The sequence below is a fragment of the Hyperolius riggenbachi genome, chromosome 1 (assembly GCF_040937935.1).
Source record: "Hyperolius riggenbachi isolate aHypRig1 chromosome 1, aHypRig1.pri, whole genome shotgun sequence".
In the NCBI taxonomy this organism is placed as follows: Eukaryota; Metazoa; Chordata; class Amphibia; order Anura; family Hyperoliidae; genus Hyperolius; species Hyperolius riggenbachi.
The window spans coordinates 360,271,763-360,287,465 of NC_090646.1; the positions used below are offsets into that span (position 1 = coordinate 360,271,763).

The 15,703-nt window shown below is 40.4% G+C and overlaps 1 protein-coding gene across 5 annotated transcripts in view; it reads left to right on the plus strand.

Moving 5' to 3' along the window:
• LOC137550832 (uncharacterized) overlaps positions 1 to 15,703 on the plus strand; it is a 154,151-nt gene that overhangs the window by 93,712 nt on the left and 44,736 nt on the right. For 2 of the 5 annotated variants that reach the window (XM_068271295.1, XM_068271296.1), the window contains exons 1-2: positions 9,473 to 9,675; positions 11,876 to 12,017. In XM_068271295.1, coding sequence (XP_068127396.1) covers positions 9,477 to 9,675; positions 11,876 to 12,017 — 341 coding nt within the window. In that variant the 5' untranslated portion in view covers positions 9,473 to 9,476. Of the gene's footprint in view, positions 1 to 9,472; positions 9,676 to 10,418; positions 10,621 to 11,875; positions 12,018 to 15,703 lie in introns of those variants that run through there. The other 3 variants (XM_068271299.1, XM_068271297.1, XM_068271300.1) reach the window with 3 other exon arrangements.

A 15,703-nucleotide genomic window follows, 5' to 3' on the forward strand; every position in this document is an offset into this window, starting at 1 on the left:
GTAATCAAAGCAAAAGGTGGCTACTTTGAAGAACCTAGAATATGACCTATTTTCAGTTGTTTCACACTTTTTGCTTATGTACTATACTTCCACATGTGTTAATTCATAGTTTGGATGCCTTCAGTGTGAATCTACAATGTTCATAATCATGAAAATAAAGAAAACTCTGAATGAGAAGGTGTGTCCAAACTTTTGGTCTGTACTGTACGTAGTTACCTCGGTGACTGAGTTTTTAAAATATGTATGTCATGAGGGTATATTAATGTGTTTTTTTTTTTTTTTTTGCAAATAAGGGATTGCAATCATTGCTAGGGTAAAATGAGAAAACAGAAAACACAACATAGAAAAAATACACCTTTACTTCCAAATAATATATTATCCCCATACATTGCACTAGGGATATCATTTTAATGTTGGAATTTCCAGGACAAATAGGCAAATGAAATGTGTGTGTTTTATCTAGAATAGCATTGTTTATTTTAAAACTATAGGGGATTGGATTGGAGAAAAAGTGTATTTTTTCATTTTTTCCCTCATTTTTCCCTTTAAAATGCATAGAAAATAAAGTAATTACTGAAAACCAATACCACTTCCCAAAAGCCTAATTGGTGGCATGATATAGATCATTTAGATGTAATGAGTAGTGATAACGTTATTAGTGAATGAATGCACTGAAATGTGAAAATACCTCGGATGCATAAGGTGAAAAAACACTGAAGGCTGAAGTGGTTGAGTTGCCCCATACAATAGTGGCTGACAGGACCGTCCACTATAAAAACAATATAGCGTTTATAAATATAAAAATAGCGGGAACCATCACACCTGCTGTTTATAGCCACAGCCTCTATGGTTGGCAGTCCTGGCACCCTTTGTTTTATCGGGTGACTCCAGCACCCAAATTTACTGTTATAGTCACTATTAGCTGTGTTTTACATAGGCGGTTATGGCGGGGCCTATTATTGTCAGGTATAGATTAGTGTAAGGAGTAGCTAGGGTTAGGAAGAGATATGGGAGAGTTAGTATTAAGCATAGATAGGGCGTATCTATAATAGTGCAGCGAGGAAAATAGGAGCAAAAATTACGGTGATAGGCACAAAATAACAGTAATAGAATATTGCTAATTTAATTATCCACTATAGTAGAATAATGATAATTTAACCGATATTCTACTTTCATCCACCATACCCTAACTTTCTCCTGAACCCTCCGCTAACTATGCCTAACCCTAACCACCCCTCAAGTACTTGTAACCCTAAACACCCACCACCTGCTCCTAACACTAACCAGTCCCTATCTGAATGAACTGCAAAAAAGCCATAGGTACACCTTGAGAATAATGGATTGCTGTGCACCCAGTTTGTCCTTTCAAACGACATATATGTGACCTCATTTTAATCATAATGAGGTGAAAATAAATGTCCATGTGTCTTATAGCTTGAACATAAAAAATAGGTAGGGACAAACGCAATTCATCATTAAATAAAATGTCATGTTAAAAATTATGATCAAACTTGGGAGTTTAACCCCTTCCCAACCGCCTAATGCCAATAGGCGTCAGGAAGGTGGCAGCCCCAGGACTGCATATCGCCGAAAAGCATCAAGTCCTGGGACAGGGTTTTACAGGAGATTGTGCACGCCAATGCGCGCGAATCTCTCTTGAGTGACGATCGCCGCTAGGAGACTGTTAGATGGCAAAACCGCCATCTATTTACATTGTACAGTGCTGTGATCTACAGCAGCACTGTACTGGGGACAGCCGTGTCATTCGGCTGTCCCCTGGAGAGGCTCACAGCGCAATTGGCTCTCAAAGGCTGATGCCTATGAGAGCTGATCAATGTCATTGGCTGTCGGGGGGGGGAGAAAAAATAAATAAAAAAATAGGGGATTGTATTAAATAAATGAACATCCCAGCAGCGATCAAAGCCCACCAACAGAAGGCTCTGTTGGTGGGCAGAAAGGGGGGGGTTCATTTGTGTTCTCAGTAGTATGGCTCTGCAGCAAGCTTTTAAATCTGCAGAGCACTAAATTGTAAAAAAAAAATAGCCTGGTCACTAGGGGAGTGTAAGCCTATGGTCCTCAAGCAGTTATGATAAACTACACCACTACAGTCGGTAGCTTACAAAATATCCACTTTTTGAATATCCCTGGTTGTTAGCTTTCTGTAATGGTGCCTTCTTATGCTGTCCTGACTCTTCTGGGGCTATGCAAGCAAAGTATGGCGCTAAAAAGCCACATGCAAACTTCGGAGTAGGGATTTCTGAGTTTCTGATTGGAAGTGGGCTTACCGCAGCAGTAATCGGAAATCAGTATTCCTCAAAAATACCGCATTCCTGCAAATCAGAAATTTTAGCCAAATCTCAGAGCATGAATGCATTAAACCAATCACAGGCTGTAGAATTTTTCTATGAAAATCGGAAAACCATGGAAATACTAGATTCTGTAAAACTTGGTAGTATCCGAGTCTTGTGATTGACCACACAAATTCTGTGGTACTCCGATTTTTGTGGTAGCCTACCACATTCTCTGATTGGTCCAATACTACAGAGTATTTCGAATTTTGAGTGTTGTGATTGGCCAAAACATTTTAGGCCAGTCACTGGACTTGGAAATATTTGGCAGCATTGGACCAATGAGAGAATATGGAATTTCATTTTGGAATATGAAAACATTCTACAGCTTGTGATTGGTCCAATGCTTCAGACTCAGAAGTAATTGGCCAATCAGAGAATTCGGTAATGTATCAAGGATGTATATAAAATAGCTGGCATCTACAAACTATAACGGATTCTGCAAAATAACTTTTAAATTATATAAATGTATTAACAAAAATGACAAACAGAAAAATCTTTTCACAGAAATCGGGAATTCGGTATAGGATTTCAATGGAAATCTGCAGAATCCATAATCAAAAATCGTCATTCCCGGCCACTCCTACTTTGGAGTAAATGGCCTGCTAGATGAGAGATATGTGGTATTATTTTAAACGCAATAAGTTCTAGAATAGATTTTAGGGTATATTAATGTTGAGGCCTATGTCTTGTGAATTAATTTTAGTGACAAACTGGGATAAACTGAATCAAAAGAAATTACAAAGTGACAGAATTTATAACAGAATACATAAATTGTTATGTTAGGGACTCAGCTTTTTAAACATATATATGTCACTAGCTGATGACCCGGCATTGCCCGGGTATGTATTTGGCTGCTGTTGGCTCTGCCCACTTTTTCTAACCCTAACACACAAACACTCAATGACCAAGTTTTGGAACTTTGGGGTCTTTGGCATCAATAATTTGTATATTCCCATCGAAATTAAACAAATCTGATTGGCTGAACCCCAGTCACCCAATGACCAACTGTAACAGGTTTGAGGCATCTGCTGTTAACAGTGTAAAAATGGCAGCAATTTAAATATTCCCCTTGAAAATAAACAGGTGAATTTTGATTGGCTATTAAATGCTCCACCCACTTCCCTGAATATTAATCTCAGTCACCCAGTGGCCATCTGGGCAAAGTTTGAGAACCCTGCCCTTAACAGTGTAAGAATGGCTGCAGTTTATAGTTTCCCAGTGAAATTTGTTTTTGGCTCTGCCCACTTCTTGTAGCCTGGACACACAAGAGATGGCCCGAACGTGATCATTACCTTGCCGTGGTGAAGGGGCTTGCGTATCACAATGAAGCAATGACCGTCGGCTATATGAGTGTCTCGGGGGTGGCACACCAAAGATAATAAGGTTGTTGCTTCATTGTGGACAGACCAAATTTGATCAGCTAGACAGTCACTGTTGTTCTATCATTGAGCTACCACAGCCCGGTGACCATATGGGCTTGAAAACCGCCACGGCCTGCACTCTCGCCATGGTGCGCACCAGTCCAACACGCCCGTCACTACGCAAACAGCTGTTTGCGGTGCGTTACACAGTGAGTTTGGTGTGTCAGTGTGAAGCAGTACTCTAATTACACTCCCTGATTGATGTATACACATGCAAGATGTTTTAAAGCACTTTAGGCCTGCAATTTAGCATTCAATGTGATTTCTGCCCTTAAAACGCTGCTTTGCTTCAAATCCAGATTTTTCCCCGGGACTTTTGGCATGTATCCCACTCCGCCATGCCCTCTGCCAGGTGTTAGACCCCTTGAAACATCTTTTCCATCACTTTTGTGGCCAGCATAATTTTTTCTAGTTTTCAAAGTTCGTCTCCCCGTTGAAGTCTATTGCGGTTCGTGGAAGTTCGCGCGAACCGAACTTTTTGCGAAAATTGGAGATTTGGGCCTTAGCATCAATAATTTGTATTTTACCAGGGAGATTAAACAAATCTGATTGGCTGTTTGTGGGTCCATTTCTGAATTTGAACCCTAGTGACCCAATAACCAACTGTACCAGGTTTGAGGCTTGTGCCATTAACAGTGCAAGAATGGCAGCAATTTTATATTCCCCTTGAAAATCAACAGGTGAATTTTGATTGGCTGTTGAAGGTTCCACCCTCTTTTCTGAATATTAACTCCAGTCACACAGTAACCAACTGTGCAAAGTTTGAGAACCTTGCCATTAACAGTGAAGAAGGGCTGCAGTTTACATTTCCCAGGAAAATCTGTTTTGACTCCACCCACTTTTTCTAACCTTGACACACAGTCACTCAATGACCAAGTTTGTGAGCTTTCGGGTTCCTGGCATCAAAATTGTGTGAATGGAAGCAGTTTATCCAGAAAAGAAATCTGATTGGCTGTTTGTGGCTCGGCCCCTTTAGTGAATTTGAACTTTAGTCACTTAATGACCGACTGTAGCAGGTTTGAGTGTAAGAATGGCAGCAGTTTAAATATTCCCCTTTAAAATCAATAGGTGAATTTTAATTGGCTGTTGTAGGCTCCACCCACTTTTCTGAATATTAATCCCAGTCACCCAGTGACCAACTGTGTCAAGTTTGAGAACGGCTGCAGTTTATATTTTCCAATGTAAAAGTTAGTTGTTTTTGGTGCCGCCCACTATTTCTAAACTTGACATACAGTCACACAATGACTAAGTTTATGAGTTTTGGGGTCCTTTGCATCAATAAGTTGCATTTTCCCATTGAAATTAAACAAATCTGATAGGCTGTTTGTGGCCCACCTGCCCCACTTATTAGAATTTAAACCTTAGTCTCCCAGTGACTGACTGTACCAGATTTGAGGCCTCTGCCATTAACAGTGTAAGAATGGTAGCAATGTAAATATTCCTCTTATTTATTTATGTATTTATTGTATTTATAAAGCGCCAACATATTACGCAGCTCTTACAAATCACTAGGTGAATTTTGATTGGCTGTTGTAGGCTCAACCCACATTTCTGTATATTAATTCCAGTCACCAAGAGGCCAACTGTGTCAAGTTTGGGAACCCTGCCAATAACGGTGTAAGAATGGTTGCAGTCTATATTTTCCTATGTAAAAAATTTAGTTGTTGGTGCCACCCACTTTTTCTAACCTTGACATACTGTACAGTCACTCAATGACCATGTTTATGAGCTTTGGGGTCCCTGGTATCAATCATTTGTATATTTCCATTGAAATTCAACAAATCTGATTGTCTGTTTGTGACTCCGCCCTCTTTCTGAATTTGAACCCCAGTTAACCAGTGACCGACTGTACCAGGTTTGAGATATCTACTATTAACAGTGTAAGAATGGCAACAATTTAAATATTTCCCAACAGGTGAATTTTGATTAGCTGTTGTAGTCTCCACCCATTTTCCTGAATATTAATTCCAGTCACCCAGTAACCAACTGTGCAAAGTTTGAGAACCCTGCCATTAACAGTGTAAGAATGGCTGCATATTATATTTTCCCAGTGAAATTTGTTTATGGCCCGCCCCTTTAGTGAATTTGGATCTCAATCACCCAATGACCGACTGTAGCAAGTTTGAAGCCTATGCCATTAACAGTGTAAGAATGGCAGCAATTTAAATATTCTCCTTGAAAATCAATAGGTGCATTTTGATTGGCTGTTGTAGACTCCACCCACTTTTCTGACCAAGTGTGCCAAGTTTGAAAACCCTGTGATTAACAGTGTAAGAATGACTGCAGTATACATTTTCCCATTGAAAATGAATGGCTGAAGTTTGACTGGCTGTTTTATGCTCCGCCCACTTTTCCTGTATTTGTAACCTCGGTCACCAAGTGATCAAGTGGGCCAAGTGTGGAGACTCTGGCTTGATTACTGTGAGAATGGCAGCCTTTCACATTTTTTTCATTAACATGAATGGGTGAAATTTGATTTGCTGTTTGTAGCTCTGCCCAAGTGTGCAGGGGGGACGCTAGACCCCCAGAACATATCATTCCAGGTAGTAAGGGTTCTGTATACCAAGTTTCGCTCAAATCGGTGAAGGAGTTTTCAAGTGATCGCTGCACATACATACATACACACACACATACATACACATATACATACAGGTACATACATCCGATTTTATATATATAGATACATAGATAAAGGTATATTACTGTTGTCTTTGCAAATAAGGGCTTGCAATGATTGCTAGGATACAATGAGAAAACAAAAAAAAAACATAGAAAAAATACACCTTTATTTCCAAATAATACAGTATACTCTTCCTCCTGAAAATGACTTTTTAAGATATCCCACAGTTTTATTTTATTTTTAAATCTACTTTTTAAGTTTTAACTGTTTCATTGTCTCTGCTCAATGACACATGCGTTGAAGTATGCCAGAGCTAAAATCTATGACCTATTGACCAATTTTATCTCTTTCCTGCTTTTACAAACCATTTCTGCCAGGAAAGTGTTTTATGGCTGTAATTCCTTATCAATGAGGGATACGCTATAGTCCGACCCGGCCTGGACAGAAACTGGGACTTGCATACCTGATTTTTAACTCTTTCAGGCAGAGAAGGAAAAAAGGAACATAGCATAGTTATTTATGTGCTTGGCATTGTACATACACGTCTATCTCATCATGTCGCATGTCACCTCATGTATCCTCTCTTAAAGTGGGATGAAACTGGACTTCAGAAACTGTTGTACCTATTGCGAAGTAGTTTAACATAGTTCCCACCTCCACTTTTTTTTAAATTTATAAATATATAAACATAACAATTACCTACTTGTCTAGTAGTACCTTTATACCGGAAGATACCGCAAGTTCTGTTCTGGTTATAATACTACTCCTCTCTACCTCCTACCTCATAGTGATGTGTTGCCGTGGCAACTGCCAATGTGTCAATCAGAAATGGAACTGAACTATGTGGCTGCCACTAGCCTGAACATGCTAACGTCACAGTGACTGACTGCGTGTTTGGGCAGTGGCAGTTGCGCAGTCCGGGTCCATTTCTGAGTGACATGTCAGCCATTGCTATGGCACCACAGCAATATGAAGGAAGAGGTGAGGAGGATTGAATGTTTAACTAGAACAGAACTTCCTTCCACTCAGCACCTTCAGGTATGAAGGTACTGCATGGATAACTAGGTAATTGGGGTTAAAATTCTGAGAAATTGGGCAGAGCCTACAACAGCCGATCAAATTCCATCCATTCATTTTAAAGAGGAACTCCAGTGAAAATAATGTAATAAAAAGTGCTTCATTTTTACAATAATTATGTATAAGTGATTTAGTCAGTGTTTGCCCATTGTAAAATCTTTTAAATCCCTGATTTGCATTCTGACATTTATTACATGGTGACATTTTTACTGTTGGCAGGTGATGTAGCGGCTGCATGCTGTTTTGGCAGTTGGAAACAGCTGTAAACAGTGATTTCCCATAATGCAACAAGGTTCACAGACAGGAAACTGCCAGGAGTACTACGGTCCTCAGAGTTTCTCATGGGAGGGGTTTCACCACAATATCATACAGCATCCCCTGATGGTCTGTTTGTGAAAAGGAATAGATTTCTCATATAAAAGGGGGTATCAGCTACCGATTGGGATAAAGTTAAATTGGTCAGAGTTTCTCTTGATTCCCACTACAAGAGCTTTTTAAACTGTAGAGATTTTAAAAGCTCTTGCTAATGCAATGCTATGGGGGATTTTTACAAAATCACGTTGCTCAAGTGAGAACACACACATAGGATAACATTAGCAAGAGCTTTTAAAATCACAAAGTGCTTAGAAAAGCTCCTATAGTGTGATCGAGCCCTTTGGCCTCGTTCACACTATACGCGCTGCCATGCGCATTTCGACAGCGGGTATAGTATGCGATCACCATGAACATCAGAAGTGCATAGAGAGCACTTCTGACGTTCAGACTATGCGCGCTCCCACAGCAGTGCAATGCGCTATCGCACTGCTGCATGCATTTTTGCCAAATTGCATCGCTGATCTTATTCATTGTAATGAATGGGATCAGCAGCCCAACGTACGGCAACGCGGATGGTGTGCGATCGATTCGGATGCACTTGTGTCCCAAACGCATGGCCCTACGCATTACCTAATGTGAACGAGGCCTTAAATGGGAACATTTTAAATTACAGCCCTTCATAGACTGTTAAGGTCTTCACACTTGGCACAATCGGTCACAGAGTGACTGGGTTTTAATCAGATAGGACCCATCGGACTGCAGGATTGGATCAGATTGGACCAATCAAATGGTCTATTGTGCGATGTGTTTGATATGATCGATCCAGTTGTGCAATGTAATTGATCCAATCTGATGAAAACAATTGTACAATTCAGTTGATCTTATCTAATTGGCCCAGTTGTGCAATTTCATTGGTCCAATCTGATTGGTCCAATTGTGATATTTAATTGGTCCAATCTAATTAGTCTGGCCATGCAATTTGATTGGTCCAATCAGGTAATATGGAATGGCACATGCGCGGGGCACCCAGAGAGATGGTGTACACACTACTGTGTAGCATGCACCACAAGTTGATCTACTGTATATATATAAAATTGTGTGTGTGTGCACGTGCCGCCATCACTCGAAATACTTTGTATACAGATCCCTTACTACCTGGGAAAATATGTTCTGGGGGGTCTTGTGCCCTCCCCTGCACGTCTTGGCAAAACCACAAACAGCCAATCAGATTTCACCAATTAATGTCAATGGGAAAAAAATAAAAGGCTGCCACTTTCACAGTAATAAAACTAGAGTCCCCAAACTTGGTACAATTGGTTACTTAATGACCGAGGTGAAAAATTCAGGGAAGGCGGGTGGAGCATAAAACAGCCAATCAAACTTGAGCAATTGATTTTTAATGGGAAAATGTAAACTGCAGCCATTCACGGTTTTTAAACTTGGCACATTTGGTCACTGGTTGACTGGTATTAATATTCAGGAAAGTGAGTTGAGCCTACAATAGCCAATCAAAATCCCTTTATTGATTATAAAGGGGAATATTTAAATTGCTGCCAATCTTTCACTGTTAATGGCAGAGGCCTCAAACTTGATACATTGGTTGACTAGGTGTTCAAATTCTCAAAAGGGGGTGGAGCAATAAACAGCCAATCAGATTTGTTTGATTAATAAACTGCTTCCATTCTCACATTAATGATGCCAAGGACCCCAAAGCTCACAAACTTGGTCATTGAGCGACTGTGTGTCAAGGTTAGAAAAAGCAGTTGGACCCAACAACCACCAAACAACCACCAAATACATACCTGGGCAACGATGGTTCTTCAGGTAGTAAACAATAAAATGCAATATGCTGATATGCCATGCCACCGACTTCAAGACACTACGCATGCATGTATGTGTGTTATTTGACCCTCATGAGTGTTTGAAGGGAACACAGGTTAAATATACTGTTCAGCCCCTGCAACAGTTCTGTATTGTAGCAAATTTCTAAACAACCCTTAGAGCCGTTTTGAACTAAGAAACACAATCGCTGTTCTGTTTTCCACTACCACAATTTTGCTGTGCATTTGCTCATTCTGACAGGAGAAAAAAAAATCCAGGCAGGAGAATAATTTGAATTTCCAAATTGTGGGAAAATCGCATAGCCGCATGATTGCTATACAAAACAGCAAAAATGCAGCAGGACAGCGATCGATTGAGCTTTAGTAAAAAACGAATTGCACCAGTGGAAAAAGAGCACCCCAATTCGCATGTTAACCGTGGTGCCATTGCAATCTGCAAAGTGCAAGCAAGGCGAAAATCGAATCGCAACGAGGCAAGTGGAAAAGGGACTTTAGTGCAGTTACTCAAATTTCCTGAGTTATCCATAATAAGGAATCTCCTTCACACAATCCTGACCACTTTTTTGTTTCTGTGGCTCATAGTTAAAGAGAACCTGTACTGAGTAAAAATATTTAAAATAAACAAACGAGGTAACTTCAAATGAGCATTCCATAGTTACCTTGACATCAGTTCCTCTCAGAAGCTCACCATTTTCTTCTGACAATAATCCCTTCCAGTTCTGACAATATTTTGTCAGATCTGAAATATATCAGTTGCTGTCAGTAAAATATCAGTTGCTGTCAGTTATAGCTGAGAGGAAAACTGATGTACCAGGTAATGTCCATGTTTCCCTATGGCTCAAGTGGGCGATGTTACAGTTTAACTGTGTGCTGACCAGAAAGCTGTTATGGGTAATGGCCCTTTTTAAAATGGAGGATGGAAAATTCCCTTGATCACAGTGAAAAAACAGGACACGGGAGAGGAGAAAGACACTGAGGAGAAGACTACATGGGAGGTAAGTATGACTGTGTATGCCTATTTTGACTTTTAATTTTCAGTTCAGGTTTTCTTTAAGTATGGACCCAGTTATTCTATTATCTGTGACTACATGAGCATTATTCCTAGGTAATTAGGTGGAGAGCTGGCTGAACAGACAGTTTGGAGAATATTAAAAACATTTACAGCAAATAACTTTTGAAGGATGCAATTTTTATAAACAAATAAATAATGTGCTTATTTTCTTATTGAGTGTCCAGCTCAGGGGAACCGGGTCTTACCCCAGTTAATACTGCTCCTGCGGTGCTCCTACAGAGTATTAGCTTCAGTGGAGCAAGCTCACCACTCACCTGTATGCCCTGTGCACTGGCTCCAGCAGATGATAGAAGGACATATGAGGGAGGACGCCAGGTGGACAGGTGAGTAGTGAGTACCTAGAAGCAGTATTAGCTGGAGGAAGACCTGTGGGGCCCCATCACTTGCTCCAGAGGAGCGGCAGTTCTATAGATTTTTTTTATAGATTTGTGCTGAAATCTGTTAAAAAGCTGTTGTGTCGTGTGTATCAGCAAAGACCCCTCTCTTATCAGATTTCAATCAGAGAGGGATCTATCTGTTGGACATGTCAGGGGGCAATCTGCCAGTGTATCACAGGCGTTACAGTCCTGCTGATTATGCAGCCCTGGACCTAGCATGTAGGCCACCCTTGAAGACTTAGTGATTTAAAGTGAACCCGAGGAGAAAATAAACGGGTGAGGTAAACGATTGTATTTATCCTTCTACTCCTAAAAATGACTTTTTTAGACATCCCAGGATTTTATTTTATATTGAAACATTTAGAAAGTGGATTGAATGTTTTGTTGTCTCTGCACAGTCTATTAAGTGTCCCTAAATGAAAATACATGAACTATATTGACCCTTTTATCTCTCCCTCTGCTCTCAGAAATATGTAAAAAAAATGTATTCTGCCAGGAAAACTTTTATGGCTGTAATTTGCTTATCAGTGATGTTCATTATATTCCTGACAAGGTGCTGACAAGACAGAAGCTGTCACTTTCATCCTTAAAAATTAACTCTTTCAGGCAGCAAAATAAAACAAGTAAAACAGCCTGTTTATTAATATGTTTAGTACTGTACATACACATTTTTATCTCATCATTTCACATATTGCCTCGGGTACACTTTAAATGATAATAAGCAGCTTCTAAAAATGGTTTGCTTGTTTTGTATGGGTTCTATAATATTTTGTACTAACCTACCCACATTATTTTCCACAGGGACCAATCATCAGTTGTTATTAAGCACCACACTGTGGCGTGACACCATAATGATTCGGTCAGAAATGATCAACATCCTATCTCACCTTGACGATATCTCTCCTCTTCTACAACCTTCGTCGGTAGCCATGGACGGCTATTAGTAAGTATCATGAATTGTAAAATTGATGGACTTAAAGTGGGACCAAGCTCAAAACTTCCACTGTGCTGTAAGCCACAGCATGATAACCACAGCATGATAACCTTTATGGAAAAAAAAAATCTTCATTCCATTTTATAGAAATCCTAAAAATAACCATGGAGTTTTACTTGGTTTCACTTCTGCAGATAGAACTAAAAGGGTTAAGCCTCTGTGTTTACTGTATGAAAGGTTACATTGGAAGATCTCTCCAGCAGTCAACTGACAGTTGCTGATAAGAACTCATTAGGGCACTTCCTACCACAGCTCCAAGGAGAAAATTAAAGAAATGAGAGGAAATTAAAGTAACCTTAGTAAACCTTTCAGCCACTTTTGATATAGTATTTTTTGCAATTTTCCTTGTGTATGAAAGTGGTCTAATGAGTGACTTTACTTGCTGTAGCAACCAATCCGATTCCATGTAAAACAGAACTGTAAATGACCATTACCATGGGCGACAACACATTTCATACATTAAGCTTAATATTGTGTATTTTATATGAAATGCTAGGCTATACATACAGTACATGACGTCAGGGCCATTTTTGGCAATTTTGATGTCCCAGGCAATGCATCTTGTGCCACCTTACCCTTCCTCCTCTAATTTAGTTTTGTGAGCATCGCACAACTGGCTTGTTTTTACCTTTTCCTATATGGATTTCCTCCTTCAGCTGTTCATCCCCAGATCTGTACAAGAGATACAGAGTTCAGATTACTTTCTATTATTGCAGTTTTAAATAGTCTCTTTTAAATCCTGCCTACGAGGCTGAGACTCCCATTTAACAATCTCACCTGCATTCAGTCTCTAATTAAGATTCTGGCAGCCTGTTTGCATATAGCTATAGCTAGGATAGGAGGTCATTTTTGACCACTGATCAGTTTGGAGCATCTGAACTCAAAGTGCATCTAAGGGCTCAGACACACTGTAATCACTTTTCTGAGTGCTTTTTGGCATCCAGAGCTTTCTGAGAGCTTTTAAAAAAACGCTCCCATTGACTTACATTAAAATCGCGGTAAAACCGTGATCGTGGTAAAATCGCGCAATTTTGCAGTGATTGTGATTTTACTGTGATTTTAATTTAGGTCAATGGGAGCGTTTTTTAAAAAGCTCTCAGAAAACTCTGGAGGCCAGAAAGGGCTCAGAAAAGCACGTATGGTGTATCTGAGCCCTAAGTCCAATGAAAATACAAAGACCAGAATTAGATCAGAAATAAACCAGAAGGAACTGACACAAGACTCTGCATGCCTGGTTAGTTGCAAAAAAAATGTTGTCTGGTGTTTACCATCTGCCTGCTTTCACCAGCCATCCTCAAGTCTCTAAACACACTACATCCTCCCGCTGTCAGCAATATGCTGTACATTTCACCCTCACTCTTATCCACTCCACAGCTTCCTTCACATGAGAAGCTGAGAACAACCTGGTTTTACTTCTCATGCTGTGTGTGTGTGTATCACCCTCTGCTTCGCTCTCTTTGCCTCCTCCTCCTTGCTGCAGGAGACATTTCACCTAACCCTGGACGCTCACTCCCCCCTGTTATCAACAAATCGCATCCACCAATTCAACAGTATTCCCCTTCTTCCCTCTACTCCCCCTCCTATCTCGGCTGCCCTCTGGAATGCACGCTCAGTCTGCAACTAATTGCCCTTCATCAATGATCTTTTTACTTCCAAGGCATTCACATCCTTTGGGATCACTGAAACTTGACTGACTCCTTCTGACACAGTCTCACCTGCTGCCCTCTCCTATGGGGGCTTCTACTTTAGTCACACTCCTGCAAGTGGGAATAAACATCTTGGTGGTGTGGGCATTTTTCTTTCTGATATATGCTCCTTCAAACCATTCACTCCTATTGCTTCTCTCTCCCTGGCCCTGCCATCCTTTAAAGTCCATGCAGTCCAACTATGCTCTCCCTCTAACCTCCAAATTGCAGTTATTTACCGACCTCCAGGCCATGCTTCTGTTTTTTTTAGATAATTTCTCTGCCTGGCTTCTCCAGCTCCTGTCCTCTGAAATCCCTACCATCATCATGGGTGATTTTAACATTCCTACTGATACCAATAATTCTGTCCCCACCAAACTCATGTCATTCACTTCCTCCTATGGCTTGTCTCAGTGGTCTGATTTTACTAATGATTCCCCCCCCCACCACCACCACCACCATAACTTACTAAACATCTCTCTTTCCTCCTGTTTTCCTACTACCCTGGCCCTGGCACAAGCACGCTTACATAATCACAAAAAATATCACAACCTAGACATCTGTCTCTGATGCCCTGGCACCTCTCTTAACACAATCCTTCACTGACCCAGATTCAGTTGCTACACACTACAACAGCTCCATCACAAACATTATGGATGACTTTGCCCCTCTTACCAATGTCCGCCCTTATCATGTCAGTCGTCAACCCTGGCTGACCAAAGCTACTAAACCAGCTGAAAGGATGCTCTAGAGTAGCTGAGCGGTGTTAGAGGAAAAGTAACACAAGTGAGCACTTCATGTCATATAAAAAACGCCTTGAACAACTGTAGAAATGCACTCTTTGTGGCAAGACAGTCCTATTTTCCATCCCTAATATCCTCCCATTTCCACAATCTCTCTTCACGGTCCTTAACGGTCTCTTACTCAGATCAGATCTCTTCTCTTCATCCTTTGTCTGTGGGGGTACCTCAAGGCTCTGTCCTCAGTCCCCTCCTCTTTTCCATCTATATGCACGGTCTTGGCAACTTAATAAACTAATTTGGGTTTCAATACCACTTATAAGCAGACGATACATAACTGTACCTCTTGGCCCCAGACCTTAACTCCCTTCTCACACGTGTTCCTGACTGCTTGTCGGCTATATCCTCCTTCATGTCCTCTCCCTTCTTAAAACTTTAACATGAGTAAAACAGAATTAATCATTTTTAAACCATTTCTGTCCACCACTCTGCCTGAAATAACAATAAATGTTAATAACACTCCCATAACTTTAGTTCCCAAAGCACAGTGCTTAGGAGTAATATTTGACTTCTCTTTCTTTTATTCCTCACATTCACTCCCTAACCAGCTCCTGTCATCTCCAACTCAAAAACAAATCTTGCATCCAACCTTTTCTCACTTAAAGGGACTCCGAGCAGTGCAGAAACTATGGAAAGATGCATATCATTTTAAAGCTCTCTTTCTCCTCTTTCCAATGATATATAAATCGCCACCCTACACCTTTTAGTTTTCGCTATTTTCACGATTGAAATTGCCACGAAAATAGAGAAAACTAAAAGGCGTAGAGCGACGATTTAGGTGTCCTCAGAAAGAGGAGAAAGAGCGCTTTAAAATGATATCCATCTTTCCATAGTTACATTGTATTACACAGGGCGACTTTTTCTGCTGAATGGAGCTGCTGACTTTGAGAAAAAGTCGCCCTGTGTAATACAATGTAACTATGCAAAGATGGATATCATTTTAAAGCTCTCTTTCTCCTCTTTCTGACGACACCTAAATCGTCGCCCTACACCTTTTCGTTTTCTCTATTTTCGCGATCGAAATCGCCGCAGCGGCAATTTCAATCGCGAAAATAGCGAAAGCTAAAAGGCGTAGGGTGACGGTTTATATATCATTGGAAAGAGGAGAAAGAGAGCTTTAAAATGATATGCATCTTCCCATAGTTTCTGC